The sequence below is a fragment of the Pristiophorus japonicus genome, chromosome 4 (assembly GCF_044704955.1).
Source record: "Pristiophorus japonicus isolate sPriJap1 chromosome 4, sPriJap1.hap1, whole genome shotgun sequence".
NCBI lineage: Eukaryota > Metazoa > Chordata > Chondrichthyes > Pristiophoridae > Pristiophorus > Pristiophorus japonicus.
Window position 1 is genome coordinate 268,634,688 of NC_091980.1, and position 26,606 is coordinate 268,661,293.

The 26,606-nt window shown below is 46.0% G+C and overlaps 1 protein-coding gene across 5 annotated transcripts in view; it reads left to right on the forward strand.

The window, feature by feature from the left end:
- The window catches only part of lrrc9 (leucine rich repeat containing 9), a 302,164-nt gene that overhangs the window by 90,350 nt on the left and 185,208 nt on the right, over window positions 1–26,606 (forward strand). For all 5 annotated transcript variants that reach the window (XM_070877538.1, XM_070877541.1, XM_070877539.1 and 2 more), the window contains 2 exons: window positions 378–557; window positions 13,036–13,153. In XM_070877538.1, the coding sequence (XP_070733639.1) occupies window positions 378–557; window positions 13,036–13,153 (298 nt within the window). The remainder of the gene's footprint in view (window positions 1–377; window positions 558–13,035; window positions 13,154–26,606) is intronic.

Sequence of the window (26,606 nt, forward strand, 5' to 3'; positions counted from 1 at the left end):
ACCTGTCAGTAGATGGTATAAAAACAGTTTTTGAGTGCCAATAATGCACTATATACAAGACTTTTAATTAGATAGATGGATCCATGTATAGTTTATTTAAGGTTTGTATAGGCAAGGTGCTAATTTTTTTATTTCAAAGCAGAATTTTACAATTTCAAGATTTCCAAGAAATAATTATTTTCCTGTATTTAATTTTTATAATTAAAATTCTTCTACAAAAAAATCCATGCATACTGATGGCTTATTTTAAACTTATTTGTATTTAGCATAGGTTAAACATTTTGTTTTGCTTTCCGTATGAGTAAATTTAAGCATATTGTATGAATTCTTCAAGATATTTATGTATAAAAAAAATGTAATATTCCTTCCCCTGACAGGTTTACTTCCTGCTATGATATAATCTTATCTCGATTCTGTGCTTGGGACTTCAAAAAACTTGGAGTGACAGGGTTAAAAATAAATCGCATTATCAGAGTTCACAATCGAATTCTACGGTTGAAATATGAGGAAAAGATCCAATCTATTTTGAACAGAGAAAGCTCATCATATAAATCAGAGTGAGTTACTTTAATTACATGTTCCTCTGAGTTTTTTTTTACTTGCAGCCCTAATAAGATTGATTTTTAAAGAGTTCTAATTTTGATAGAACTTATATATTTATATAACACCTTTCACAACCTCAGGACATCTCAAAGTATTTTACAGTCAATGGAGTAATTTTGAAGTGTAGTCACTATTGTAATGTAGAGAAACAATACTACACAGTATACCTTTTTAGTCCTCATAAATCATATTAATAAAATAATGTCTACCTTTACATATTCTATACTTTTTCTTACAGTGCAATAATAATATGGTGCCCTTATTTCACAGTCTTGTAATGATAATCATGGTGTTAACGTTTTCTAGCAACAAAAGAAATGATAATCTCTTTAGTAAGGAGGAGGAACTGAGGGAAATCCTTATTAGTCGGGAAATTGTGTTGGGGAAATTGATGGGATTGAAGGCCGATAAATCCCCAGGGCCTGATGGACTGCATCCCAGAGTACTTAAGGAGGTGGCCTTGGAAATAGTGGATGCATTGACAGTCATTTTCCAACATTCGATTGACTCTGGATCAGTTCCTATGGAGTGGAGGGTAGCCAATGTAACCCCACTTTTTAAAAAAGGAGGGAGAGAGATAACAGGGAATTATAGACCGGTCAGCCTGACATCGGTAGTGGGTAAAATGATGGAATCAATTATTAAGGATGTCATAGCAGTGCATTTGGAAAGAGGTGATATGATAGGTCCAAGTCAGCATGGATTTGTGAAAGGGAAATCATGCTTGACAAATCTTCTGGAATTTTTTGAGGATGTTTCCAGTAGAGTGGACAAGGGAGAACCAGTTGATGTGGTATATTTGGACTTTCAGAAGGCTTTCGACAAGGTCCCACACAAGAGATTAATATGCAAAGTTAAAGCACATGGGATTGGGGGTAGTGTGCTGACATGGATTGAGAACTGGTTGTCAGACAGGAAGCAAAGAGTAGGAGTAAATGGGGACTTTTCAGAATGGCAGGCAGTGACTAGTGGGGTACCGCAAGGTTCTGTGCTGGGGCCCCAGCTGTTTACACTGTATATTAATGATTTAGACGAGGGGATTAAATGTAGTATCTCCAAATTTGCGGATGACACTAAGTTGGGTGGCAGTGTGAGCTGCAAGGAGGATGCTATGAGGCTGCAGAGCGACTTGGATAGGTTAGGTGAGTGGGCAAATGCATGGCAGATGAAGTATAATGTGGATAAATGTGAGGTTATCCACTTTGGTGGTAAAAACAGAGAGACAGACTATTATCTGAATGGTGACAGATTAGGAAAAGGGGAGGTGCAACGAGACCTGGGTGTCATGGTACATCAGTCATTGAAGGTTGGCATGCAGGTACAGCAGGCGGTTAAGAAAGCAAATGGCATGTTGGCCTTCATAGCGAGGGGATTTGAGTACAGGGGCAGGGAGGTGTTGCTACAGTTGTACAGGGCCTTGGTGAGGCCACACCTGGAGTATTGTGTACAGTTTTGGTCTCCTAACCTGAGGAAGGACATTCCTGCTATTGAGTGAGTGCAGCGAAGGTTCACCAGACTGATTCCCGGGATGGCGGGACTGACCTATCAAGAAAGACTGGATCAACTGGGCTTGTATTCACTGGAGTTCAGAAGAATGAGAGGGGACCTCATAGAAACATTTAAAATTCTGACGGGTTTGGACAGGTTAGATGCAGGAAGAATGTTCCCAATGTTGGGGAAGTCCAGAACCAGGGGACACAATCTAAGGATAAGGGGTAAGCCATTTAGGACCGAGATGAGGAGGAATTTCTTCACCCAGAGAGTGGTGAACCTGTGGAATTCTCTACCACAGAAAGTTGTTGAGGCCAATTCACTAAATATATTCAAAAAGGAGTTAGATGAAGTCCTTACTACTAGGGGAATCAAGGAGTATGGTGAGAAAGCAGGAATGGGATACTGAAGTTGCATGTTCAGCCATGAACTCATTGAATGGCGGTGCAGGCTAGAAGGGCCGAATGGCCTACTCCTGCACCTATTTTCTATGTTTCTATGTTTCTATGTTAATATTATAGTGGATCTCCTTTGGTGTTGCTCACGGTAAGTTGCAAGATATGCTCGCTTGCTTACTTGTCTTTGTTTTCTACATGCTGTTTCTCTTTCTTGCACTCTCCTGGTTGTCTCTCACTCTTTCTCTTCTCGTTCATTTTCTCTTCTCTCTCTCTCTCTACTCTTCTGCTTCTCTCTCCTGTTTTACTTTTCTCTTTGTGTTATTTTCCATATTTCTTTGCTTCCTGTAGGGAGGTGGCCAGGGGAGATTGGCAAATTGCAGAATTTCTTTTTGGCCATGCATAATAGCTACTGGACAGGAGATGATACTTGGTCTCAAGCCACATTTTCCACAGTTGCTTGTAAAGTATTGCTCACGGAAGAAAACTGGCAAAAGGCTGAGGGTGGCAGTTTATGGACACCTTGGGAGAGCTGCAAGTTGCAGGAGAAAGGTTCCAGGTCTCAGGCTACATTTTTCATGGCGGAGATAGGTTGCCAGTTGGTGGAGCGGAAGACAATTGCATCTGGGTAAAAATGCATTGTGAAGTGCATAGCGCCATAGCATCACCTACCTTACAGATGCAAGTTTTTGGAAATGGGGAGACTGAAAGGTAAGTACATTGTAATTTCATGGGAGATTCAAGTTACACCAATTTAACACGTGAATTCAGCCATTGCAGAAATGGAAAAACATGACCTTTTTATAAGCTCAAAATGCTTACTATATGTCATTTTTTAAGATATAGGGCTGGACTTTTGGCTTGCTTGCACCTCTGTTAGCACCCTGGAGGGACAGTAAAGGGTGTCTTAAGTGCTTACTGTCGAGCGGTCAGTGTTTACTGCCCGGCCGGCAAATTCGGCTCCGGGTTTCCGGTGGCGCAGAAGCTTACTGTCCAGCCCTGTAGTTTCATTCAGATCATGATGTCAATCGTCGTGCAGTGGTCCACGAGCACTCCGGTTGCAAAGTTAGGTGCTATCGCCGCATTTAACGTTAACCCATGATGCCTGAAAAACCAGGTGGTCCCACGGTTGCGTAGACGCTATTTGCCACATCTTTAAATTGAGGGAGGTTACGCTGACTGCACCATTTGCGCACAGCACGCCGTGTGTAGCTCAGACTTTAAAGTGGTAGCTTTATCTACCATTATAGTGTCCTTGCAACTTCAGTGAAATAATTTAATGGGGGCATTCCTCGTTCGCCACTGTATCGTGCTCCATGCTATTGGTAGGTGGCGTCAAGATAGAAGGGCTCTTGACTATGTTGGCCTATGGATGAGGAGTGGCCGAAGCCGTCTGGGGAGGAGGGCTTGTCTGGGGAGGAGGGCTTACCCCCCCGCCCCCCCCACCAATGAGTTTACAGGCACCAACGCTCATGTCTCCAGCTCTCTGAGGAGCAGTGTGTAAGAAGGCTGTGCTTCCGAAAGGACGTGTTGACTGAGATATGCCATCTCCTACAGGCAGACCTGCAGCCTTACAGCGGCAACAGGACTGCTGCCCGTCGTAGTGAAGGTGACTGTGGCGCTGGCCTTCTTTGACTCTGGCTCCTTCCAGGCTGCAGCAGGGAACATATGCAGCATCTCTCAATACGCTGCATTCCCTACATCACAAAGGCTCTGTATGCCCGCAGAATGGATTTCATAACATTTCCAATGAGCAAGGAGAGCCAGAATGAGTGGGCATGTAGGTTTGGCAGAATTGCGTGCTTCCTGAGGTTTCAAGGAGCCGTTGACTACACACACGTGGCCTTGCGAGCACCATTACACAACGCAGAGGTATTCAGAAATGAAAAGGATACCACTCCCTAAACGTGCAGCACATCCTCGCAGTGAATGCCCACTATCCAGGGAGCACGCATGATGCTTTCATCCTGCATGAAAGCACCGTCTTAGGATTGTTTCGGCCACCACAGGGACAGCGTGGCTGGCTGCTCGGGGACAAAGGATATGGCCTAGCCACCTGGCTCATGACCCACTCCACCCCCCCCCTCCCTCTCTGCAACCCCACCACAAAAGTGGAGCCATCCACAACATCATCAAGCAGACAATAGGGGTGCTCAAGCAGAGCTTCCGATGCCTGGACTGCTCTGGAGGCAGCCTTCAATACTCGCCTCAACAGGTCTTGGAATTCATTGTGTTGCTGTACCTTGGCCATCATGAGGGGCCAGGCATTGCCAGTGGGGTTTGCATCCCCACCTCAGGAGGAGGAAGATGATGAACAGGAACCTGGCGAGGCCCCAAATGGCCAGCCACATCATCCACGGGGGAGGCAGCGTGGAGATGCTGCCGGACCAAGAGCCACACGTTGGCAGCTCATAATGGATTGGTTCTCTTGAATGGAGGAAGCTGAGGGATGCAGCTAATACTGGCCGCGCTATGTGCCACCACAATGGCACAGCTGCGGTGAAGTTTGCAATGACACGCAAGACGCCAATGGCAAATGGTCAAAGTAACATTTTACTGAACCCCCACCAGACAAAATACAATGTCCTGTTGCAACGCACTCAACAACAATGAAGTGCGGCAATGTACCTTAACTATTTACAGGTGGGATTAACAATTTTCAGTGCCTCTCCACAACGTTGTCCTAGTCCTTAATCCAACTGGGCCTGAGTTTTCCTCCCCCTACCTTTTATCCCTCTCCCACACCAACTGCTCCTTCTCAATGAGGCCTCAGTGGCTACAGCAAGGTTGCTTGAGGGCTGCTGTGTGTGTGGGCCAGACAGTACAGACAGCCAACGAGGATGCCCTGGACCAGCTCTGGGCCTGGAAGGCCCGGCTGCAGACTCCTCTGCCTCAGCATCGGCGGCAGCAGTCTGTGATGGCTCACGTGTGGACAACGTTAGGTGCAAGGTCGGAGTGGCAGTGGTGGGAGCAGGAATGCTATCATCTTGGGGGAGGACAGCATCTTCCATTTCATGGAATCAGTGCCACTCGGATGGGGCTGAGCCTCTGCATCCGGAGCACGATGTGTGACCACAACTTGCTGGCCTGCTTCGGCACCGTCACTTCCCCGTTGGACAGTAGGGAACATAGAGAGGACAGCAGCAGTCAATGATTGCATGGCATCAGCAAGCTGTAGCATGGCTTGTGCCTGTGATGCAATCGCTGCTGCCCCGCCACCCATGGCATGCGCCATCCCTTGTGGGACTCCACTATCGCTGCTGAAACCCATCTGCCTCTGTGAGCAGCCAAGGATGGGCTCGCTGGACCCTACCCAATGCACCCATGAAGTCCCAGTGCGTTTCTGTATTCTCCCTGGACATAGCCACCAAGTCCAGGTCCACGTCTGCCTGTCTCTGAGCAGGACTACTGGGCTGCCTCACCCTCCAGGGAGCTGGCCTCTGAGCTTTCCCTCCCGCTGAGCGTTGCTGTAGGCCACTGGGGCCAGGAGCCTCAGAGTGGTCAAACTCCTCAAAATCAACCTCCTCCCCCGATGTTGTATCCCCACTTGGTGGGACTGATAGGGTCTCACGCCCAGGGAGCACATTGTCATCCTCTCCCTCGTCATCTCCCCCGTTCCCAGATGTCGACAGCTCACAGGAAGTCTGCTGTGCTTCTGGCTGGTCATCTTTAAGCACAAAGCAACAGACATGTGATTAGCAGCAGGGGAGGGGCAGGCAGATAAGAGGAAAGTGGCATTGGACATGTGTATGTAAAGGGGCTAGGCCACTTGATATTAGGGGCCAAGAAAGTCACATCAAACACAAAAGCCATTCACATCCGGTCACTACTCATAGGGGGCTCGGCGTTGCCGCCAGCCACCATGTGAACCGGTGTGCCCATGAGGGCCAAAACTCGCTGCTCTATCTTGGTGACGTCTTGCAAATCAGGCTCTCCGCCTCCGGTCTGCTGTGCTCCCTCTGATTATGCACTAACTTGGCCTACAATAAGAGCAAGAAGAAGTGTTGAGTAGGTGTGCAGCTCCTCTTGTGCCACATCTGCCTTCCATAGAAGAACAGCTGCCACTGTCTGGAAGTGCAAATGTGTTCATTACAATCTGCGTGGCTATGGACTGAGCATGTGGAAAAACTGAGAGGAGGTGAAAGCCAGGTAGCATCGCGACGTTTGGGCAATGCATATCAACAGTAGAAGGGAAGTGCGAGGAGGGAGTCACAATGATTAGGAGGCAAAAGGGTCCGTGCCAATTGAATGCAGAGAGCATGGCCAGTGAAGTGAGTCTCCAGCTTTTAGGTGGCTTCAACAACCCACACCATGGCCTGGAACACAGAGCAGGAAGGGGCAGCTCCGTCAAAGACTTTACATTGTGTGAGACAGTCATCTTGCAATCATGGCAGGGGTCCACCCTGACGACCCTCGTGAGGTTGTTAAACTTCTTGCGGCATTGGGTGACAGTTATAGCTACTGTCTGCCGCTGACTCCTCCAGGGCGATCTCCATCCAAATCCTCCTGAACATCCTTGGCACAGGCCTCTTTCCTCCCACTAGAAGCAGTGCAGGTCATCTCCTCGCAATGGCCTGAACTAGGGCCTCAGCGGCTATTGCAGAGAAGCGGCGTGCTCTCTGTCATCCCTCCTGCTGTGCCATGTCTCCCACTCTGAGTGAAATGGGCCGGTGGGCCGGTGCACCTGCGCATGCACAAACCAAATCGGTGCGCGTGAAACCTTCGCTTAGGCCTGGGAAGCTTCGAGTGCGTCTGTACATTTTTTATGCTGCGGTTTTCGGCTGGGGCAGCGAAGCACAGGTATGCAATGCCTGATTTAGCGCCCCCGATCATTGTACCTCAGTTTCGGACGAATTTTATAGACTGAGGCGCAAACTTTTTCCAGGCGCTATCAGGGTCGCCCCGCCGTGATGAACACCCCGAATTTCTAATGCCGAAAATCCAGCCCTATAGCTGATATTCTGTGGCCTTATTCACAACAAGTCAAGAGATTTTAAAAGAAAAGGGTGTTTTGCCAAGTAATATTTATCAGTATTCAGGATCTCCCTCTGCTCTTGAAGCAATGGGAGAGGGGGGTCAGGGTTTGACAGTACTAGAATTGGGTCTCTAGGCTTAAAAAAAATTGTTCTTGAGATGTGGGCAATGCTGACGAGGCCACATTTATTACTCTTTCTTTGTTGCCCTGAGTATGTGGCAGTTGGCCTATTTGAACTTTCGCAGTCTACTCTTGTGGTGATGGTGTTGGGTCGGGAATTCCATGAAGTTGACCTCGTAACAGTGAAGGAATGCTGATTAATGTAAAACTCAGGATGATATGTGATTTGGAGTAGAACTTAGAGCTGATGGTGTTCCCATGACTGGTCTTGTCCTTCTTGGTAGTAGAGGTTGCATGGGTGGAAGGTACTGTCAAAGCAACCTTGGTGATTTAGTGCAGAGCATTGTGTACTTTATAAACATTACAGCCACAATGCGCTGATGATTGAGGGGTGCATATTGAGTCCAGTGGACAAGTTAACTGCTTTGTCCTGGATTATGTTGAGTTTCTTGAGTATTGTTGCGACTGGACTCATGCAGATGAATGTTAAGTATTTTAGCCTTGAAGATGGTGGTGTGACTTTGAAGGGTCAGGAGGTGAACTGTTCATCACAGCGTACCCAGTCTCTACCCTGCTTCAGTGGCCATGATGTTGACATGGCTGGTTCAGTTAAGCTTCGAGTCAATTATAACCCCCAATTGCTCGTGTTGAGGGTAGACAACAACAAGGATTGGTTAGGCCAAATGACCTGTTTCCATGTCATAAGAACATAAGACCATAAGAACATAAGAAATAGGAACAGGAGTAGGCTATGCGACCCCTCGAGCCTGCTCCGCCATTCAATAAGATCATGGCTGATCTGATCATGGACTCAGCTCCACTTCCCCGCCCGCTCCCCATAACCCCTTATCCCCTTATTGTTTAAGAAACTGTCTATTTCTGTCTTAAATTTATTCTATGTCGCAGCTTCCACTGCTCTCTGAGGCAGTGAATTCCACAGATTTACAACCCTCTGAGAGAAGAAATTCCTCCTCATCTCTGTTTTAAATGGGAGGCCCCTTATTCTAAGATCATGCCCTCCAGTTCTAGTCTCCCACATCAGTGGAAACATCCTCTCTGCATCCACTTTGTCAAGCCCCCTCATAATCTTATACGTTTTGATAAGATCACCGCTCACTCTTCTGAATTCCAATGAGTAGCGGCCCAACCTACTCAACCTTTCCTCATAAGTCAACCCCCTCATCCCTGGAATCAACCTAGTGAACCTTCTCTGAACTGCCTCCAAAGCAAGTATATCCTTTCATAAATATGGAAACCAAACTTGCACGCAGTATTCCAGGTGTGGCCTCCCCAATACCTTGTATAGCTGTAGCAAGACTTCCCTGCTTTTATACTCCATCCCCTTTGCAATAAAGGCCAAGATATCTGGCCTTCCTGATCACTTGCTGTACCTACATACCATCTTTTTGTGTTTCATGCACAAGTACCCCCAGGTCCCGCTGTACTGTGGCACTTTGCGATCTTTCTCCATTTAAATAATAACTTGCTCTTTGATTTTTTTTCTGCCAAAGTGCATGACCTCACACTTTGACATTATACTCCATCTGCCAAATTTTTGCCCACTCATTTAGCCTGTCTATGTCCTTTTGCAGATTTTTTGTGTCCTCCTCACACATTTCTTTTCCTCCCATCTTTGTATCGTCAGCAAACTTGGCTACGTTACACTCAGTCCCTTCTTCCAAGTCATTAATGTAGATTGTAAATAGTTGGGGTCCTAGCACTGGTCCCTGCGGCACCCCACTAGTTACTGGTTGCCAACCAGAGAATGAACCATTTATCCCGACTCTCTGTTCTCTGTTAGTTAGCCAATCCTTTATCCATGCTAATATATTACCCCCAACCCTGTGAACTTTTATCTTGTGCAGTAACCTTTTATGTGGCACCTTCTGGAAGTCCAAATACACCACATCCACTGGTTCCCCTTTATCCACCCTGTTCGTTACATCCTCAAAGAACTCCAGCAAATTTGTCAAACATGACTTCCCCTTCATAAATCCATGCTGACTCTGCCTGACCGAATTTTTCTTGTCCAAATGTCCTGCTACTGCTTCTTTAATAATGGACTCCAACATTTTCCCAACCACAGATGTTAGGCTAACTGGTCTATAGTTTCCTGCTTTTTGTCTGCCTCCTTTTTTAAATAGAGGTGTTACATTTGCAGTTTTCCAATCTGCTGGGACCTCCCCAGAATCCAGGGAATTTTGGTAAATTACAACTGATGCATCCACCATCCTTTCTGCTACTTCTCTTAAGACCCTAGGATGCAAGCCATCAGGTCCAGGGGATTTATCTGCCTTTAGCCCCATTATCTTACTGAGTACCACCCCCTCAGTGATAGTGATTGTGATTTTGTTAAGTTCCTCCCCCCCTCCCCCACCGTAGCCCCTTGACTATCCACTGTTGGAATATTGTTAGTGTCCTCTACCGTAAAGACTGATGCAAAATATTTGTTCAGAGTTTCTGCCATCTCCATATTCCCCATTACTAGTTCCCCGGTCTTGTCCTCTAAGGGACCAACATTTACTTTAGCCACTCTTTTCCTTTTTACATACCTATAGAAACTCTTGCTATCTGTTTTTATATTTTGTGCTAGTTTACTTTCATAGTCTATCTTCCCTTTCTTAATCATTTTTTTAGTCGTTCTTTGCTGGCTTTTAAAAGCTTCCCAGTCTTCTGTCCTCCGACTAGTTTTGGCCACTTTGTATGCCCTTGTTTTTAATTGGATACCATCCTTTATTTCTTTAGTTAGCCATGGATGGCTATCTTTTCTCTTACACCCTTTCCTCCTCACTGGAATATATTTTTCTTGAGAGTTGTGAAATATCTCCTTAAATGTACACCACTATTCATCAACCGTCCTACACTTTAATCTATTTTCCCAGTCCACTTTACCCAACTCTGCCCTCATAACTTCATAGTCTCCTATATTTAAGCTTAGTACGCTGGTTAAAGATCCAACTTTCTCACCCTCCATCTGAATTTGAAATTCAATCATGCTATGATCACTCATTCTGAGGGTATTCTTTACTCGGAGATTGTAACTTCTATGTAAGATGTTGAAGATCAAGAGGAGGTGGCTGGGCTTTCTGTTGTTTGAGATGGTCATTACCTAGCACTTATGTGATATGACTGTTAACTGCCCGTTGTCAGCCTCGGCCTGGATGTTGTTACACTTTTCTGTAAGCTTCTATCGGCTACTTCATTATCAGAAGAGTTATGAATGGAGTTGAACTGTGTGGGATTGTCAAGCACTCCTGACCTTAAATCAGAAAATCATTGATAAAGCAGTTGAAGATGGTTTAGCCAAGAATACACTATTTTAGGGGTTCGGAGATGTGGGGGGGGTGGGGGGGCTCACTAGAATAGGACCTCGGGATCTACGGGTACTGTGCAGATAGGTTTTGGGAGCATTGAGGTGGGTTCTGGGAGAGTGGTCCTGTGATCTGGGAGCATTGGAGTTGGTTCTGGGATGAGAGAGTGTAGGCTAGAGGTTTATGAGAATAGATTGTATTTACTGGAATCTGGCAGTGGGGTAGAAGTCTTCTGGGGAAAAAATGGGGTTGAAGAGGACTGGGGAGGAGTGTCTAGCAGTATTGGAGGTCCAAGATCTGGCAGTATTGAAGGGGTTATTCGTGTCTGACAGAATTGGGGATCCAGTGGTGGTGGGCTCAGGAAAATGAAACTGAACTGCCTCTGGGCCTTTTTGGACCATCTGACATACTGCAACACATTGCCATCTGTCAATCTCTTCCTTGATCCATCTGCGGACTCTGGGGCATCCCTTTCTTGTCAGCCGGTTCTTGCATTAAGTTCATATCTTAAAGCATTTAGTACTCTGTGTGTACTTGTACAGTCTTTAGTGTACACAGATTTACATAAACAAAGACATTATTGTACAAAATGTTGAAAAGGTGTATGTTTACACAGTGCCTCAGTTTTGTCATATCAAAATCATGGAATAGTATTATTTGGAATTCAGAACACTTAAAAAAAAAACTGATGTATAGTTAAATTAAGTACTGTAATCTGTCTAAATCTGCTTTTCTTTTTTGTTTCTGTTTAATTTTGCTTTTTATGAATGAGAAGTTTAGTCTGAGGTATGAGTCTGACAGTAAAGTGTTACTCATTAGTTGGAGAAACCAGGAGCGTATGGTGGTATCCCATATTATTTCTAGTCCATACCCCAGTGATTCATTATTCAGCCTGTGACCACTATCCTAAATGTGTTGTGACAAGGCAAGCACATAATTGCTGTGGAAATTGACTTTTATATTGAGAACAAGCAACATGCATCAGGAGCGAGACTGACTCTTCACAAAAGGATCACTTCCAAAGCATTTTATTTGTTAGATGCTGATTGGCCAGCTATGAATTTTCACCCACTTTGGTTTATATTTCAGAATTGTATCATAACTGTGCTGGTTTTACAATTACAATAAATCATGAAATAACATATAGAGCTACTGGAAAATCACCAATGTGTTTTAATGTGGTATCTGCAAAAGTGCTGCTGCCCCACAAAAATTATACCACCCACTTCCCAATTGTTTCCTTTCCTGGCTCCAACTTGGTAATTGGAATTTCTGACATCATCATAGTTTTGCAACATCAGGAATTCCTGTTCACAGTGTACAGCACAGTTTTATCCTCCAGAGCAGCAGCATGAGGTGGGAGCTGTGATGATGGTAAATCGTGGAAAACTAACTCCATGAACAAAAAGGCAAGGGGAGAAGAGTGCCAGTATGACTGAGAGTGGGAAAAGAGCATGAATTGTGGGGGCAGGAGAAAAGAGTGACTCAATGAACTGGGAAAGGAGAGTGGATTGACAAACAGTTTTAAAGGAACCTCATATTTAATAAAAAACAAATTTAACTACAGGTATCTGTTTTCGCAACAGAGTAGCAGTACAATCCACAATAACCTACAAGTCCTCGACAAGAGATAAGGGAAAATCCTAACAATTTTCATCACAACCTTTTGTCATTTTCCAGCGGTCTTATTGATGCAACAAATTTACCGAAGAGTAAAGTTAGGTTCAGTGCTTTTTATTGATCAAGTGTTTTTTGATGTGCATATGTAAATTTAGCACTTCAACAGTAATGGGCTGGTTTTTATTTTTAACTGATTGTAAATTTGCAAATAACACCTTCCACTCTCTCCCCTCCCCCATTAATAACCAGGGCTTTGATAGTCCCTGGAAAACTTAAGGTATGAATTATGAAACTGGTAACTACAGGAGTGGAAGAAAGAATAATTTAATATTTCCTACAAATCTTTTAACTTTAAGTTGAAGCTGATATAATTGAAGCAGTGTCAAAATTCTAATTTAGTGACTGTTAAATGACAGCTTAAAAGGTTTTCTTGCTATTAATCTTATGTAGTAGCTGAATAATTGTGCATTTTCAGATAAATCATTGTGTACTGTAATCAACAATTTCTATCCTTGTTTAGAAACTACAAAAAGATGCTGGAATACCTATTTTATGTATTTGATCCAGAATTATCCAGTGGAAAGAATGAAATTCTACATATTCTCGAGAATGGCTTCAAAAAAGCAGAACTATATAAGGTATGTATTTTTAAAAAAAATCAATAACTAAAAAGTTTCAGTTCACAAAATTGGGTAGGCAAGTGCTTGTTTGAAAGGGAACTATATCCCAAAACTGGTGTCACATGGACTGGTTGGGCCGAATGGCAGGTTTCTGTGCTGTATGTTCTATGTAATTTTACGCAATTTTACTTTTACTTTCCATTCTTTTACTAAAAATTTTTTTTAATGTCCTCTTTTGCTTATTACTTTTGTCCATATCAATATTGTGCATTTATCTAACCCCAAGAAATTCCTTGCCAATATTGTGCATTTATCTACAAATTACAGGACAATTATATAATTGAGGCCCGTTCTTTCCTGTCTCAATGATAGCAGCTTTGTTATTGCCTCAGCTCTGTTTGTGTCTATCCCATATTTAATTCACTGCCTGCTATAATGTAAAAATATAATCTTTCTTACGGTGGGGGGTGGGGGGGGTGGAGGATGGGTGGCGGGGGTGGAGGTGAGAGTGAGAAGGACGAAAGAAGCAATTGTCTTCTTTATCTACTTTCGTGTTAATATTTTATAGGGCTCAATTTTCCCCAAGCCCATTTTCTGGCGATTTCCAAAAGTTACGCACGTTTTTCTAGGCCAGAAATGCAGCAGAAATATTTTGCCAAAGTTTCCCCGATGTATAATTTTAATTTGGCGTCGCGCAACATGTCCAGTCGTCTCAGGTGGTGGAGCCTGCTGTCTGCGCCAAAAAACAAAAATGCACCTTCTGCGTACGCGCGGAAAAAAAGTTACGTTTTTGATGTCATTCCAATGGACATGCATGCTCAGTACAGTTGGGATTTGGTAATCGGTCATTTTTAAAGAGTCAGTTGTGTGTGAGAAGATGTGCTGTGTGAGAGCATTGGAAAAATTGCAGTTGGAGCAATACAAGATGCAAAGCAGTGCAAGGACCAAGAATTTCTTACAGGAAGAAGTGGAGGCACTAGTTACTGTGATTGAGAACAGATGGCAGGAGCTGGACACCAGCAGAGGTCACACAAAAGTTCCACCAAACGAAATTAAGAAACACAGGAACCAAGTTGCAGAAGATTACTGCGCAATGTTGACCACCATGAGATCTGGAAGCCAGTGTAAAAAGAAATGGCAGGACCTTGGTCAAGTAGTTAGTGTAAGTGATATTTTCATTTATTCAGTTGAATTGCAATTGAAAATGTGACCATCTGTATGTCCCACCCAGCCATCATTATCATAGGTGCCAGCAGAAAGACACCCTCTCTAAAAAGTTGCATTTTCATCTTTGCACAGGAAGATGGCACATAATAAAAGGGAAAGAACTAGAACAGGAGGAGGCCTGGCAAATTTGCACCCACTGACACTCTTGGAAGAGAGGGTCCCTGCTTTGATGGGTCCTTCCTGGAAAAAAAGCAGTTAGTACTGCACAAGCTGGGCTCACACTTGAGGGAGCGGGTAAGTCCTGCAAATTCATCATCGTCCTTCAAATCAGTCTGCTGCCTGGCCTGTGATGTATGAAGCCTACTGATGCCACCCACACTGCCCCCTTCTCTGCTGCTGACCATTTGACTGTTCTGTTATCTTTTGCAGAACTTGAGGCCAACCCTGACGATGCAGAAGAAGATTCAGGCGATGACCAGTCTGAGGAGGAGAACATAATCCAATCCAATCCTCCAGATCAAGAACATGGGGTGAGAGGGAGGGGATGGAGCTGGATGATGCTCCCACTGCTGTACTGACTTTGGAGGAGGTGCCGCTCATGGAGGTGACAGCCCCTTCCGTGACTAATGGTTTGAGTGTTGGTGGGACATTCCATGGTTTCACACCTTCCGAGGTTGCGGGTCATAGAAACATAGAAAATAGGTGCAGGAGTAGGCCATTCGGCCTTTCGAGCCTGCACCGCCATTCAATGAGTTCATGGCTGAACATGCAACTTCAGTACCCCATTCCTGCTTTCTCGTCATACCCCTTGATCCCCCGAATAGTAAGGACTACATCTAACTCTTTTTTGAATATATTTAGTGAATTGGCCTCAACAACTTTCTGTGGTAGAGAATTCCACAGGTTCACCACTCTCTGGATGAAGAAGTTTCTCCTCATCTCGGTCCTAAATGGCTTACCCCTTATCCTTAGACTGTGACCCCTGGTTCTGGACTTCCCCAACATTGGGAACATTCTTCCTGCATCTAACCTGTCTAAACCCGTCAGAATTTTAAACGTTTCTATGAGATCCCCTCTCATTCTTCTGAACTGCAGTGAATACAAGCCCAGTTGATCCAGTCTTTCGTGATATGTCAGTCCCGCCATCCCAGGAATCAGTCTGGTGAACCTTCGCTGCACTTCCTCATTAGCAAGAATGTCCTTCCTCAAGTTAGGAGACCAAAACTGAACACAATACTCCAGGTGTGGCCTCACTATCCCTGATTTCCCTTGATAGCCACGGTTGAGCCACCTTCCCTTTTTTATTTTTACGCCAGACAGGGATGTACAATTGTTGTAGTTCATCCATGCGGTCTCTAAATGTCTGCCATTGCCCATCCACTGTCAACCCCTTAAGTATCATTTGCCAATCTATCCTAGCCAATTCTCGCCTCATACCTTCAAAGTTACCCTTCTTCAAGTTCTGGACCATGGTCTCTGAATTAACTGTTTCATTCGCCATCCTAATGTAGAATTCCGCCGTATTATGGTCACTCTTCCCCAAGGGGCCTCTCACAACGAGATTGCTAATTAATCCTCTCTCATTACACAACACCCAGTCTAAGATGGCCTCTCCCCTAGTTGGTTCCTCGACATATTGGTCTAGAAAACCATCCCTTATGCACTCCAGGAAATCCTCCTCCACCGTATTGCTTCCAGTTTGGTTAGCCCAATCTATATGCATATTAAAGTCACCCATGATAACTGCTGCATCTTTATTGCATGCACCCCTAATTTCCTGTTTGATGCCCTCCCCAACATCACTACTACTGTTTGGAGGTCTGTACACAACTCCCACTAACGTTTTTTGCCCTTTGGTGTTCTGCAGCTCTATCCATATAGATTCCATATCATCCAAGCTAATGTCCTTCCTAACTGTTGCATTAATCTCCTCTTTAACCAGCAATGCTACCCCACCTCCTTTTCCTTTTATTCTATCCTTCCTGAATGTTGAATACCCTTGGATGTTGAGTTCCCAGCCCTGATCATCCTGGAGCCACGTCTCTGTAATCCCAATCACATCATATCTGTTAACATCTATTTGCACAGTTAATTCATCCACTTTATTACGGATACTCCTTGCATTAAGACACACAGCCTTCTGGCTTGTTTTTTTAACACCCTTTGTTCCTTTAGAATTATGATGTAGTGTGGCCCTTTTTGTTTCTTGCCTTTGTTTACTCAGCCTTCCACTATTGCTTTTTACCTTTCTACCACCTGTTTCTGACTCCATATTACTTCGCCCTGTCTCGCTGTATAGGTTCCCATCCCCCTGCCATATTAATTTAAACATTCCCGAACTGCATGGCAAATGTTACCCCCAGTGGTGATGTGCAGCGAGGCACACCCAGGGCCCCACCATCCCAGGTTGCGGGTCCCAGTGTTGGGGTGCGAGCCACACCCGTGGGGAGGAGGGGAAAGAGAGCTCGACCACACTCTCCTGAGGTGCAGGATTTAACAGATGTGGATCAGATGATGTCATTGAGTGCGGAGAGCATTGACCTTACCCCATCACTTCTGGACGGCATCAGTAGGGCGAGTGATGAGGTAGCGGGACTGTCGGGAGAAGTAACAGCAATGAGATGAGAAATGTGAATGATATCCGGGACCATCATTGAGGGAATAGTGGCCATGAGGGAGCGAATGTCAGAGGTAGTGCAAACCACGTCACTAACCATGAGGGAGGGAATGTTGCAGGTAGTTCAGACAGTTTTGCTCAACATGAGGGAGGGAATGTTGCAGGTCGTTGAGACACTGTCAGGGCGTGTGAGGAACGGCATGTTGGAGTTAACTGCTGCAATAAGGGAACACGCCCAGACCCCGCGTCCATTGACAGAATCAACTTTCACTCCCACTTCAATCCCCACACCAGCATCAGAAGAGCCCAAAGCCAGGCAGGGATGGTGGAGTATCCAAGACCAAGCGCAGCGGGTGGTCTTAGATAAGGGGGATGAGAGATGGGTGCAACCTTTCTTTGCTGCTGCTGTTGTTTTTATTATTGTTACTGTTGTATCTGTTCTCAAATTAAAAGTTTTTTGTAAGTTATGTAAATTTACAAGTTTATAAGTGATCTTAAAGTTTTTGAGTGATCTTAAAGAGTGATCTTAAAGTAAAGTTTGATACAAGAACAATTTTATTGAAGTTAATTAAGTACATTGTAAACTTTTGAATAAACTATATTTTACATTAAAATTGAATCATGTTCCATTAACACAACACATTACGGAACAGCTCCAAACAGTAAACATGGTCCATGTGGAATAATTGTCACTGAGCCCTCAGGCATCAGTAAAGTGTTCACGGATTGGCTGCTGGCGCAAGATTCGAGCAATCGTTAAAGGGGCACGATGGCCCACCCTCCTCCGCCATCATGCTCCGGCCTCAGGCACTTAGTCTTTTATTGCAGGTCTCCAGAGTGCCTCTCCAACCTGTGAAGCCTCCTAAAATACCTGTGCTCCCAAGGGATTATGGGATCCCTTGGGACTCCAGGGGATGAGCCCTTGGGTGGCTGTACAGAGTAAATACAAGTTCACATATATAACAACTTCCTCATCCTCGTCATCCTCCTCCTCCTGCTCGTCACCTGCATCTTCCACATCATTATCATCAGCCATTCTCACCGCAGGTGGGCATTCCACTACCAGGTGCTGCTGCCTCATGATGGCTAAGTTATGCAGCATGCAGCACACAACAGTGAACTGACCGACAATCTCAGGGAAGTACAGCAAGTAGCCTCTGGAATGATCCAGGCATCGGAAACGCTGTTCTAATATGTCAATGATGCTGCGCGTCGCGATGTGCGACATGTTGTATTGACAGTCAGCTTCCATCCAGGTTATGCGTAGGGGAGTCATGAACCAGATGGCAAGGCCGTACCCTTTGTCACCCAGTAGCCAGCTCTACCCTTCTGGCTGCTGCTGCTGAAACATGGCAGATATAACGCTGTCGCGTAGGATGAAAGCTGCCAGCGTATCTTGCATCAGCTGACATGATGTGATGCATGTCGTCACACACGAGCTCTACATTAATGGAACGCAAGCCTTTTCTGTTCCTGTACATCTCGGAATCCTTCAAAGGTGCTCACAAGGCAATGTGGGTACATTCAATGCAGCCCTGTACCTTTGGGAAGCCAGCAATCATAGAGAAGTTCACAGCCCTGTCATGGATTGCTTGGGCGGTCTTGGGGAACTTTATGAAGTCATTCCTATGTGTGTACAGTGCAGCTGTGACCTGGCGAATGGAGACATGTGTTGCATATTGAGAGATGGCACACACACCTCCAGTTATAACTCTAAACGATCCGGAGGCATAAAATGAAAGTGCAGCTGTAACCTTCACTTCAACTGACAAAGCAGTCCTCCTGATGCTTCTCGGTTGCAGGTCTGCTTTGACCAACTCACAGATCTCAGTTACAACTTCTTTGCTGAAACGCAGCCTTCTGACACAGTCTGCATCACTCAGGTGGAGGTACGAACCCTGTGGGCTCAGATATTCCTGATGCGATGAAGTCGAATCAATTGTCTCCTATGTAGCACCATGATGCAGAAGGCTCGCACAAGGTATGGCATTGTCAGTATTGCCCCCATACTTAAATTTAACTTTTTGAAAGAAGCTCAAAACGGCAGGAAAGCAGGCAGCATGGGTTTGCAGTTGTATCCAGGGCTGTATGGATGGACCACACCCAAAGGTCTTGCAACTTCTCTCTCTCCCTTCCTGCCCCCCACCCCGGGCTCCAAGCCTTCCGATCGGCACCTTGTTCTCTCTCTCTCTCCCCCTCCAGCTTGTTTTGCAGCCGAGCCTTGAGCCCCTGTTTTCCGGGTGTGGGGCCGATTCTGCCGGCTAAACCTACGACCCTCCAGCCCTGCTTCAAGACGTTCACTGGTGGCATGTGAGTGAGTTTAAAAAATGAAAAAAACTTCTGAAATCCAACAAATTTACACTTCTACATTGACAGGTTAAAAAAAAGTTGAACTATATTATTGATTTTGACAGTGCTCTTGACTCCTTCCAAAATCTTTGATTTAAAAACAATGGCGTCTTTCAGCACAGATTTGTGAATGTGTGCTGGTTTTCTTAACTCACCAGAAGGTTTTCTGGGAGTGGTCAGATACGCCGACCTAAGAGAAAAAAGTGTTGGCCATACAAGCGAACAATTGAAAAAACCGGCGCAGACATAGAAACATGGGGCCCAAGTTTCGGGCCGTGCCTAGAACAGCGCAGCCCCGACCCGGATGCCCGTTTTTTGCGCCACAAAGTGCGCCTAAAAAAATCTTCCAGATTCTCCGGCTCCCTGCAGGTCGTTTGTAGCTAGGCGCGGCACAGCACGAGCTGTAGGGGGCGGAGCCAGGTCCCTGCGCTGAAAACCGTGCCGGGACCGCTACAGTGTGGGCGCGCATGTGCAGTAGCTCCAGGCGCCCAAAACTGTGTGGGAGGGGCCCGAAGCACGCAGCCCCTAGCTCTGGCCAAATGGCCTCACTGGGGCTGCATGCATAAGGCTGCCTCCCACGGCCAGCTCCTGTTCCTCCCGACCCGACCGACTTGACTCCCGGACTGCCACCCCCCCCCCCCCCCCCCGACCCCACCTCCGCTTCCCCCGCTCCCGACCATCCCCCCTCCCCGTTCCCGACCTCCCCCCAACCGATCTCCCCCCCCCCCCCCCCCCCCCCCATCGACCGACCGATCAACCGACCTCCCTCCCCTCCGCCCCGACCCGCGCTCCCGACCCCCCCCCGGACCCGATGCCACCTACCTGTCAATCCGGTAAATCTAAGCTCGAAGTCTTGGGCCCGGCTGGGCCCGGCCCATTCAGCCTCCCTCTCCTTTCTCTTCTCTCTCTCTCTCTCTCTCTCTCTCTCTCTCTCTCTCTCTCTCTCTCTCTCTCTCATCCCCCCCTTCTCTCCCCCCCTCCCCTCCCTCCTTTCTCACCCCCCCTCCCCTCCCTCCTTTCTCACCCCCCCTCCCCTCCCTCCTTTCTCACCCCCCCTCCCCTCCCTCCTTTCTCACCCCCCCTCCCCTCCCTCCCTTCTCACCCCCCCTCCCCTCCCTCCCTTTTCACCCCCCCTCCCCTCCCTCCCTTTTCACCCCCTCCCCTCCCTCCCCCCCACTCCCTCTCCCCCACTCCCTCTTCCCCAGCACACTGTTAGAGGGCTCCTGGTGCTGCAGTTGGTAAGTAGAAAATGTTTTGTTTTATTTGATTATTTAAAAAAAAAAATGATTTCTTATTAATTTTTTTTGATTGATTTATTGGGTGATTTATTGATGTTTTTATTATTTATTATTGATGATGGCTCTTTATTTGTAAAACTGAAGTGTTTAATGTTTGTAAACTTCCCTTTAAACCCCCCCCCCCCCCCCATTCCCTACGCCTGATTTGTAACCTACGCCTGATTTTCTAAAGTGTAGACAAGGTTTTTTCGAGCGTACAAAAATCTTCACTTACTCCATTCTAAGTTAGTTTGGAGTAAGTTTTCACTGCCGAGACTTTGAAAACAGGCGTAAGTGGCCGGACACGCCCCCTTTTGAAAAAAAACTTCTGTTCCAAAGTGAAACTGTTCTAACTGTTCCAAAAAAATCAGGAGCAACTGAGGCCAAAACTTGGGCCCACAGAAACATAGAAAATAGGTGCAGGAGTAGGCCATTCGGCCCTTCAAGCCTGCACCACCATTCAATAAGATCATGGCTGATCATTCATTTCAGTACCCCTTTCCTGCTTTCTCTCCATACCCCTTGATCCCTTTAGCTGTCTGGGCCATATCTAAATCCCTCTTGAATATATCTAACGAACTGGCTTCAACAACTCTCCGTGGTAGAGAATTCCACAGGTTCACAATTCTCTGAGTGAAGAAGTTCCTCCTCATCTCGGTCCTAAATGGCTTACCCCTTATCCTTAGACTGTGACCCCTGGTTCTGGACTTCCCCAAAATCGGGAACATTCTTCCTTCATCTAACCTGTCCAGTCCCGTCAGAATTTTAGATGTTTCTATGAGATCCTCTCTCATTCTTCTAAACTCCAGTGAATGCAGGCCAAGTCGATCCAATCTCTCCTCATATGTCAGTCCCGCTATCCCGGGAATCAGTCTGGTAAACCTTTGCTGTACTCCCTCAATAGCAAGAACGTCCTTCCTCAGATTAGGAGACCAAAACTGAACACACTATTCCATGTGAGGCTTCACCAAGGCTCTGTACAACTGCATTAAGACCTCCCTGCTCTTATACTCAAATCCCCTAGCTATGAAGGCCAACATGCCATTTGCCTTTTTCACCAACTGTTGTACCTGCATGCGGGAACGCATGGCGTCAAAAAAAACTGGCCTAGAAATATCATAACCAAGTCAGTTACACCGGCGCAGATCGCAGGGGGAAACTTGGAAAGAAATAAATGCTGCAAAAAAAATGGTGTGCGTCAAAAAAACACCGCAAATAAACAGGGAAAATTGTTATGTCAGGACTATGGGGTTAATTTTCCCCAATGCTGTTTTTTTTGCGTATTTCTAGAATAACGGCCATTATTTGGGGGCCCGATGTGTCCCAAAAAAAACATGAAAGTTTCCCCGTTCTAATTTTTGAAATTGGCACGCAGCTTGTTCTTTAGCTTCGGGGGTTGGGGTGGTGGAGCCTAATGTCTGCGTCGAAAAAAGGATGCTGCCCCTTCTGTGCATACACGGGAAAACAAATGAAGTTTTTTTTACGTAACTGCTATGGGCGCGCATGCCTAGTATACCTCCCGGTCTGCATTCAGCCATTTTTAAAGAGCCTGTTGTGTGTGAGAACTTTAATTCTGAGTGGTGTGTGAGAACTTAAAATCAGAGCTGCAATATGCAACGCGGCTCAAGGACCAAGAATTTCTAACAGGACGAAGTGGAGGCCCTGGTTACTGTAATTGAGGCGAGATGGCACAAGCTGGACACCAGCAGAGGTCAGATTAAAATTTCACCAAAAGAAATGAAGAAATGCTGGAACCAACTTTCACAAGATTACTGTGCAATGGTGACCATCCCGAGGTCCGGAGGCCAGTGCAAAAAGAAGTGCCAGGACCTTGGTCAAGCAGTTAGTGTAAGTAATATTTTCATTTATTCAATGGAATTGCAATTGTAAATGTGACCATCTGTATGTCCCACCCAGCAGAAAGACACACTCTCTAAAACTTTGTATTTTCATCTTTGCAGAGGAAGGTGGCACACAACAAAAGAGAGAGAACTCAAACAGAAGGAGGCCTGGCAAATCTGCATCCACTGACACACTTGGAAGACAGGGTCGCTGCTTTGATAGGTCCTGCCTGGAGAAAAGCAACCACCACTGCACAAGCTGGGCCCACACTCGAGTCCAGGTCAAGTCCTGCAAATTCCACAATCTGGCTTTGCTAAATGTTAAGTACTGCTTCAGTTCATGGGGATGTCTCTGTCAGCTAGGCTTCAGTTGATGCAATGTGCTATCATTCATCGTGGTCCTTCAAATGAGCCTGCTGCCTGCACTGTGTTGGCCTACTCATGCCACCCTGCCCCCTCCTCTGCTGCTAACTATTTGTCTGTTCTGTTATATTTTGCAGAACTTGAGGCCAGCCCTGACGAATCTGAAGCCAATGCAGAAGAAGATTCAGACGCAGACGAGCCTGAAGACGAGAACATCTTCCAATCCGACCTTCCAGACCAAGAGCATGTGGGTGAGGGGGAGGAGAGGGGCAGGGGGAGAGGGAGGATGAAGCCCCAATTATTGTACTCACTCTGGAGGAGGTGCTGGTGCCGTTCATTGAGGTGCCAGCCCCTTTTCTGAGTGGTGCAAGTGTTGGGACATTTCATGATTTCACACAGTCCGAAGCTGCGAGTCCCAGTGGGATGCAACGAACAGCACCCAGGGTGAGGAGGGGAAGGAGAACTCGACAGTGTTCTCCTGGGGTGCAGGATGTAACAGATGTGGTTCAGATGATGGCAATGAGTGGGAGAGCATTGACCTTACGCGACCACTCCTGGATACCATCAGTGGCGTGGGTGATAAGATATCGGGACTGTCGGGGGAAGTAACAACACTCTTGCGAGAAATGGGAATACTCTCCGGGCACATTAGGGATACACTGTCGGTGGACATTAGGGAGGGAATGTTGCAGGTAGTTGAGACACTGTCAGGGCACATGCAGGAGAGAATTGGGAAATAGCTGCTGCAACAAAGGAACACGCCCAGACCCTGCGGCCATTGACGGAATCAACTGCCATTCCCACTCCAATCTCCAGATCAACCTCTGAAGACGCCCAAGCCGGGCCTTCCACATTGCCGGCTGCCCACGTCCCCCCCATCAAGAAGTGTGCATTACCCGAGATGCTCGAAAGAATAAGCTTGGTACTAACACGTGCTTGGAGAAACACGTGCCACCACCTGCGGGCAGGGGTGGAGTCACCAAGGCCAAGCACAGCGGGCGGTCTTAGAGTAAGGTTGGGGAGAGATGGGTGTAGACTTTCTTTGCTGCTGCTGCTCGTTATTATTATTATATATGCAGACTATAGATATACTCTCTGTGTAGTCACTGTATAGTTGCATAAGATGGAGACTTATTACCTGATGTACTATCAATAAGGTTTACACTGTGTATATACTATGTTGGTACCACTAGAGGGTGCCAACATAGTATATACACTGGTGGAGACTGGGGTTTCTTGCTCCTCTGGTAGAGGCTGTCCATCAGAGGGCACTGCGGTGGGAGTCCTGAGGGTCACCAAATAGGTGTGCAGGGCCCAGTATAAATGGCTGCCCACCATGCTTGTGCCTCACTCTGGAGTTATGAATAAAGGACCAAGGTCACTGCAGTTTGAGTACAACACATTGCCTCGTGGAGTCATTCATAAATGCATTACAGACATAACAGTTAACAGTTGTTATTGTTATAACTGTTCTCAATTTTAAACTTTTTTGTAAGTGATGTCAATTTACAAGTTTAAAATTTTGTAAGTGATCTTAAAGTTTGTAAATGATCTTAAAGTTTGCAAGTGATCTTAACTGAATACTTTAAAGTTTGATACAAGAATATTTTTATTAAAGTTTAGTTAAGTACAAACAAGTGGTAAACTTTTGAATAAAATATATTTTAAATTATAACTGAATCATTTACATTATTTGTTCCATTATTAACATAACTTTTTGTAGTAAAGAGGAATCATTTCCTTTATTTGTTCCATTAACACAAGACAACATTATGGAACAGGTCCAAACAATAAACATGGTCCATTTTGAATAGTTGCCGCTGAGCCTTGAGCCAACAAAGCGTTCATGGATGAAGTGCTGGCGCAAGGCTCAAGCAATTGTTAAAGGGGCATGACGGGCTGTCGTGCTCCGGGTTCAGGTAGTTGCATGGCTTCCTCGTTCTCCTCCTCCTCCTCATTAGCCACTTTCCCCTCAGGTCGGTCTTCTGCTACCAGCTGCTGCTGCCTCATGATGGCTACGTTGTGCAGTATGCAGAAGACAACATTGAACTGACCGACAATCTCAGGGGAGTATTGCAAGTAGCTCCGGAATGGTCCAGGCATCAAAACGCTGCTTCAAAATGCCAATGGTCCTCTCTATTATGCTGCGCATCACAATGTGCAACATGTTGTATTCCCGCTCAGCTTCTGTCTGGGTCACACGTAGGGGTGTCATGAGCCAGGTGGTGAGGCCGTACCCTTTGTTCCCCAGCAGCCAGATCTGCCCTTCTGGCTGCTGCTGAAACATGGCAGATGTAGCGATATCGCGTTGGATGAACGCATTATGGGTGCTCCCAGGGTATCCTGCATCAACTGCCATGATGCGATGCATGTCGTCACAGTCGGGCTGCACGTTCATGGAGTGGGAGCCTTTTCTGTTCCTGTACATCTTGGAATCCTCCAAAGGTGCTCGTAAGGTAATAAGGGTACAATCAATGCAGCCCTGTACCTTTGGGAAGCCAGCAATCCTGGAGAAGCCCACAGCCCTTTCACGCATTGCCTGGGCAGTCATGGGGTACTTTATGTAGTCATTCCTCCGGGCATATTGTGCAGCAGTTATCTGCCGAATACAGATATGTGTTCCATGTTGAGAAATGGTGCACACATCCCCAGTTGTGGCTTCCTTTGAAGCTGCTATATAGCATAAAAGTTCTCATCCCTTATATAAGTGGCTGGCAGTTCAGTTTGGCTTCACCCCCCCACCCAGGCTTCTTTTGAAGCAGAGCCCCTGTGCCGGGGCGAGAGAGCAATTTTGCCTGCCGACACTTCGACCCTTGAGCCCGATGAGGAGACGTTTGGTGGCGGTGTGGTACTTTGAAAAAAATCAAAAATTAAAGAATTGCATTAGACTTCCATTTTCTCCCTTTTGATTTTGAAACAATTAAGCTTCATGATGCATATTCTTTGTCTTCTTGACTCCCTCCAAAACTTCGCCTAAAAACAATGGCGTCTTTCTGTGCCAATTTTGTAATGTGCGCTGCTTTTTGTTGAGCGCCCAGAAGGTTTTTTGGGAGTGGTCACATACGCCATCCTAGGAAAAATGTAAGTTGGCCACACTTGCTTAAATCTGGAAAACTGGCACAGACATCGGGCTATGACGCAAAAAAATCGTGACGCAAAAAAAATCGTGCCTAACTAAATTACGCTGGCGCAGAAACTTTGGGGAAACATGGAGATTTTAATTTACTCCAAAAAAAAACGGTGCACGCCAAAAAAACGCCACAGATAATGGGCTCAATTTTGCCTAAGCCCGTTTTCTGGCGTATTGCCAGAGTTACGCTGGGTTTTAGGTCCAGAAATGTGCCATAAATAATTGTACAAACTTTCCCCGATCTATAACTGGAATCCGGAGCCGCGCAGCATGTCCAGTCGCCTCGGGGGGTGGAGCCTGCTGTCTGCGCCGAAAAACGAAGCCGAGCCTTCTGCGCATGCGCGGGGAAAAAAATTTACGTTTTTGACGTTGCTGCAATGGACGCGCATTCTCAGTACAGCTGGGATTTGGCAATCGGCCATTTTTAAAGATTGCTCTGACAACAGTGAGGGAGATCAATGAGGCTGCTGCTGGCCAGCGCATTGAATGTTTTTTATTGGTGCCACAAGCTTTGGAGATCTCTGCCTAGTTACTCGCAAAGTGGCATCAATCTCAGCAGATAACACAGTTTCCCCTGTCAGGAAAGCAGAGCCAAGCCTGCAGTCAGCGTATATTGCGTTGGAGAGGCACCACTGTAAACGCAGTTTATTCCGAAGCACAAAGAGATCAAGAAACGATGTTACGACTTCATGTTCAGTCTAAATAAATAGTCATCACCATTCATTTT